General features: G+C 32.6%; 1 protein-coding gene across 1 annotated transcript; it reads left to right on the top strand.

Moving 5' to 3' along the window:
• The first annotated feature begins 2,545 nt into the window (after nt 1-2,545).
• Nucleotides 2,546-3,040, top strand: LOC137805693 (uncharacterized). Its single transcript, XM_068605632.1, has one exon. It carries the CDS (start codon nt 2,546-2,548, stop codon nt 3,038-3,040), a length of 495 nt encoding a protein of 164 aa, XP_068461733.1.
• The last annotated feature ends 3,236 nt before the right edge of the window (nt 3,041-6,276 follow it).

The following is a 6,276-nucleotide window of genomic DNA, read 5'->3' as shown; positions in this document are numbered from 1 at the left end:
TGGTATCTAATTAGCAACCAATGTTTTAACTATCAATTATTTAGTTTCTAAATTTGGTAACAAAAACTTTGGTTGCTAATTATATACCAATTTAGAAACTATTTAATAATAATATAAATTAATTTAGAAACCAATTTTTTTTTAGTTTTTAAAATGTTCTCTAATTTAGTTACTATTACAACTAATTATTTTGGTATCTAAAAATTGGTTTCTATTTCACGATTTTCTTGTAGTGTAAACTTTATTAACATAACTCCTTCATGGTCCAAAGACACCAAAATGCAACCAATCTTCAAATTTTCATTGTGTCAATTTTGTGTCTTAAGAAAAAGGATAAATACTTGGGTATTTTTTTCATAAATACTTTAAAAAAAAAGTTAAAAAATGGTATAAGGTGTGGCCACAATCTAGTCAACCTTTTATAGAATATTTGAAATTGTGAATGCTGGACAAGAAATGAAAACATGTCTCCTTTGTCGGTTCTCCTTTGTGTAAGTGTTCTCAATGACTATCCTAACATGTTGTGATGTGGGTGAACTACTTACTAGCTTAAAGCTATAGCTAGATAGTGGAATTGAACTGAACTTGCGAGAAATGTGGAAAGTTCTCATATTCTCTTCTTTTTCAATATCCATAATAACCTTTTTTCATAATCCACTTTTTGAGGTTCTAATTAAGCTCTTATAAATTCTTCGAATAATGCAAGGATCCAATTAGCTTATCTTTCAAGTTCCCCACTGTGTGTAGTTTTTGGAGGCTTGTTAGTACTACTCTATTCATCACCTTTCTATCCATTAGCCCAAAGAATAAAACAAAATGCTCTTTAAAGTACTCAATTTCAGAGCTTTGCAATGTTTCTTGAGAGATTTTTCTTGTGTTCTTAGTATTCAATTTTAAATATTTCATCTATTAATATAAATTTCCAAACTTTACATTGGCTGCTTTACTATTTTTTTATCAAGGTTAAATGTCTTTAATTTCAATAAAACTATTTTCTTTTGATTTTGGTTCTTATATTTTTTATTCTTATAAAATTTAAAAAAAATTCCAGTTTCTACAAAAAATAGTGAATCTTTCTTTTTTTCACTATAAAAAATGAATCCATCTAAAATATGAAATACAGATTTTCATCCTTAAATTTTTTTTGAAAATGGATAAATAATATTTATTTTAAGGATTTAAAAAAGAATTTGGGCATTATATATTATTTGATATTATGATATAGACACTAACATACATGTTACTTGGGACAATTATTTAACTTTTTGCTTAACACATTAGCAATTAACGGGTCTCACATTATTAAGGTCAAAGCAAAAAAATAATTTTTTTTTATTGAAAAAAATAATATATTTTATAAAACTAAAATTTGAAATTATTAAGCTAAAAATAAACACACAATGCTCTTTATAGTCTTAATTTTTTTGCTTAAATTTGAATTTTTTTTCACAGAGACTCGGTCTATTTTAAAAAATTAACCATTGTCCTAAAGACATGATTAAAAAGTGTTACTTTTAGACAAAATAATAGTAAAATTAATTTGAAATGGGGGCCTTTCTTGATTAAAATCTAATAAAAAGTATAAAGTTAGAGAGAGTGGTGAAGTAATAAATTTAAAATTTGAAACAAATTTAAGCAACAATGAAAATGTGTTGCAAAAAGTGTTTTATGAATAAAGAAAATAGTGTTTTGTAATATAAAGTAAAAAGTTTTGGACAGGGAATTGAGAGGCAGAGAGTGTGGTAATGGCTATATAGGTGAAATCTAAAGATATGTCTCTCGTGAAGTTGCATTCACAACTTATTCTATCCAAAAATCCCCACGCGTAAGCTTCTTATTCATTCATACCCTATTGCGTGTTCATCTGTGAGAACCCTTCAACTTTTGAAATAGTATATTTTATATTGTTATAACTTTTGTAGGTTGAGGTATCTCTAGTTCTAAAGATATTATTTGGTTAACTACAAGGTCATTAATGGTAGTGGTATGTCTTCCAAAGTACGTTAAGTAGCATCGTTAGATTAATCATTATATTGTATAAGAATTTTTAAACTTTGTAACGATATTGTTCTTAAAAAAATATTTTGATAATAGATTAAGATAAAAATATGTATTTATACTTATCTTGATCCCAATTATTAAATGATGTGAAATTATACTGAAGATATTGAAAAGTATGATTTTTAAAACTAATCATTCAAAGACTGAGGAGGATGATTTCATCCTTTTTTATTTTTTTTTCTTTTCGAAACATACTAGAATGATCTCTTGGTGTGTACAAAGATTATTAAAAAAATTCTATTTTGTGTGAAATTAAGGACATGTGTTAGGTTAGTATCGGATTGAATGTTATATTATCCAAAAAGAACTAACTTTACATAGTTGTTATGCACAATAAAAAAAAATAAAAATATATATATATATATAATTACCACTAACTTTTAGAATAAAATTATACAACATAAATGTTAACAAAAAACAATTTTATTAATACTCGGATAAAAACTAAAATACCATTGCTAGAATATACCCATATGTTTAGATCATGCTTTCTAAGATTGTTGGATTTGGAAGGCTGGGATTCAAAACTTTTACGGTTAACTCAGCCTATGTTCAAGTTAGGAAGGATACAGTTGGGGAGGTCCCTCCAGTTTACAGTAAGTTGTGGAGGTGCAAAGCCTTGCCTTCTGCTTTGTTCACAGCTTGGATGGTGATAGAGAATAAGGTTGCTACTAGGGTAAATCTGGAAAGACGCGGGGTGGTGATTGAGAATCCTTTGTGTTGTCTATGTGGGATGGTGGAAGAGTCGTCCAGTCATCTGTTTTCCGCCTGCGATTTCGCTTGGCGTGTTTGGTGTCTTTGTTTTAAGTGGCTAGGCGTATCCTTCGTTATTCATAAGGATCCTTTGGCAAACTTTCTACAGTTCAGGTTAAGTCAGGCTTCAGATTCGGTTAATGACGTTTGGGGTGCAATTTGGGTTGGAGTTGTGAGTGGTATTTGGAATCATAGGAATTGTGTGTCCTTTGATAGGGGGTGGTAGATGTGCTCGAAGTATTCGCCTTGGTACAGGTAAAGGTTTGATCATAGATTTACGCAAAGTCTCATTGTGCTTCCTTCGGGTACTCTAATTGGGTTTTGAACCCAGTGGATTGTATGAGGATGATAATTTAATGTTTTCCTATAGTTAGTTTGGTTGTTCCTTAGATATTCAGGTAGGTGTTTCGTGGTAGGAGTATGGTAAGGTGTTTTGCTCTTTATGTATAAGGGTTGAACCACCCCTGAGGTGGTTCCCATTTATTTATTTTTTATTGTCGATAAAAAAAAAATTATAAAGTTCAGTTTAAAATTAAAATAATTTTTTAATATATAAAAATACTATCATTTACTATGCATTAAGTCTCACATCTTTATGAATGTTGAAGTTATAGAAATTATTGAACTCATATTAAAATTTAATATAACAAGTTTAACTAAATTTTGACAAATAAAAAAATAAACATAAACAATTGGTGGAGAACATATGCAAGGAGTCAAAGGTAGAATGATAATAAGTTTTGTTTGTTCTTTTGTATATTAATTAATAAATATCTGAATAAATAAGAAATATATTACATTATACGGTTTTCTATAAGTTGATTTTCAATTCTCAAATCATCAATGAAATCAAACGGTATGGTTTGGGGAAAAAATAAAATCAAACATGATTCGATAAATTTTGGTTTTTCATAATTTATAATTTTCCACTTAAAGTTTAAATTGATTTCATTTATTTTGAAATACTTTAACTCTACCTCTCACTTTTTCTATATATAATACAAACATTTATTAAATTTAAATACTTATTATTACAAAGTCAACTTTAAACCTAACTCAATCCCAATCAATTTCATAAAACCGGCTCATGAGATGAGATTTGCAACCACTTATATATAATGAAATATTTTCATCTCTGGTCGATGTGGCATCTCCTTTATATCTAGTTGATGTGTGGAATCTCAAACACACATGTTCTTACAACAAGGACCAAGAACACTTGAAATGGGTTAATCAAGACTAATCCTTCAATCTTGGGCTGAATACTATCTTGGGCCGGGTACTCCTTGATGGAAACTCTTTGCTTCTCCTCTCGGCTGGTGCTCTCGGCTTCTCCTCTCGGCTGGTGCCCTCGGCTTCTCCTCTCGGCTGGTGCTCTCGGCTTCTCCTCACAACAGGTGGGGGGTACCTGCAAGTCGCTCCGATGCCAAAGTCAGAAAAGGTTTTACGTTCATCAGATAAAATCACTCTTACCTCTTTCTATCTCTGAACTCCTATTTATAGAGTTTCTTTAATGGGCTTTCCTTTTACTCTTGGGCTTTCTTTCTGCACCTTTTTTTATTATTTGTGCACCCCTCTTGCAAGTTTTTATCTAATTGGGCTTTTACAACTTTTATATTTGTTTTATTCTTGTCTTTATTGCTTTCGGTCAAAACCTCTCGGTTTTAACTTAATCATCTTAATTGTTATACTATGTAGTTCTCGGCATGAACCTCTCGGTTTTACCCCTATCAGTACACTAGCCCCCCAAGACAGAAATATTTTAAGGTCTTGTAAAATATTCATGTCTTAATAAATTATAGTATATTTGACATTTGATTTGATATTGAATGCCTCGGTTTTTGTGCCTTAACTTGCTGAGTTAAAGTTGATTTGACGTGAACTTCTTGTTGCAACCGTTAGATTATACCTTTTTGAACGGTTTCAGATTGCTTGCAACGTTTCAAATTCTAGGGTGTAACTTTGGGTTATAAATAGGGTCTTCTTCTAAATTTTTACGAATGTGTTTCGTTGTGTATTGAGAAAAGCAGCTTTCTTTCAATCTGTAACCAGTTCGTGCAAAGGTAATGTCTCTTTCAAGTTTTTCTGCTTCTGATGATTTTTCAAGCGCGGGTGGTGAATCAACTGGGCGAGTGGTGCGAGAAGAGGATCGCCAAGACTCGAAGTCTTCATCTGCTACCCCTTCTTGTATGAATGATTCAAGTGGAGCACTGGCTGTTGATGCTCCTCAAGAATTCGGCATTGTATTGCCTCAGAGAAATCTTCGTCCAGGTTACCAATGGGTTAATCCTAAAGTCCGAGAGTATTTGTCCAAATATCGTTCTGCTATCGAACTTCGTAGTTTCCTTTCCCATTCCCAAATTTATTATTCTGACATTGAAAATGATATTATTTCTTTTCGGCGTGTTGGAGATGCCGACAATGTTTGTCATGGTCGAGAGGGTGATAGTCATGAGTTTTTTTTATTTTTATGCTTGCTATTTTAGAGATCTTCATATTCGGTTGCCTTTGAACAACTTTCAAATAGGTGTCCTTAAGTTCCTTAATGTCGCGCCTACTCAGCTTCATCCGAATGGTTGGGCTGCGATGCAAGCATTTAGTATTTTGTGTAAATTATTGTCGCTTTCTCCTAGTCCTGCTTCCTTCTTGTATTATTATAGCTCTCGGCCTGGGAAGCGGCCAGGGTGGTTATCCCTTATTAGTAAATCCAATGTTTGTTTTCTTAAACCTTTTACATCGTCATATAAAGATTTTAAGGGCAGTTTTTTTAAGATTCTAATAGAGCCTGTAGGAAGAGAGTATTTTTTTGATGGAGATTCTCCAAGGTTCCCCCTGTATTGGACAAAAGATCCTGTGAAGTTTAACTCTATTTCATTTCATTCAATGGGTGTTGCCGATCGTCATGTTATTGAGGTTTTTAGTCGGCTCTCGTACCAGGTTCCCACTCGCGCCTTGCTACAACTGTATACTTCACCAAATCCTCGAGAAAATCTGATTGGTACGTGGTTGTTCCACATTTTTGCTCTTTTTAGGATAAAACTTTTAACTTAGCTAAATGTTTTATTGATTTTCAGCTTTGATGGCGAGCACTAATCCGAAAGCTCGCTCGTATTTTTCGAAATTGCTGAACAAGGTGGGTGATGTAACTCCCTGTCGTGAAAATGTGGTGAACCCTGTGGTGGAAGAAGTCGTGGAACCTATTGTGAATGTGGAAGCAGTTGATCCGGTAAGCCATGTTGAGGCTGCTGGTCCTTCAAAGAAATCAAAAAAGCGTGATAGGAATAGCAAGATGTCGCATTCGTCTTCTCGGCGCCATCGTCAGAGTGAACATGTTTCTTCCGAACCTCTCTCGGAAATGATATTTAGTGCTACAACGAAGTATGCGAAGTTTGTTCAGACATCTTTTGGTGAATCGTCTTATAACATGCTGAAGACTATGGATGCTGCTTCTTTGGCAGATTC

Source organism: Phaseolus vulgaris, chromosome 3, assembly GCF_051622355.1.
Source record: "Phaseolus vulgaris cultivar YP4 chromosome 3, ASM5162235v1, whole genome shotgun sequence".
Lineage (NCBI taxonomy): Eukaryota > Viridiplantae > Streptophyta > Magnoliopsida > Fabales > Fabaceae > Phaseolus > Phaseolus vulgaris.
The sequence above is the reverse complement of the archived record's forward strand: the minus strand, read 5'-3'. Positions and strand labels throughout refer to the sequence as shown.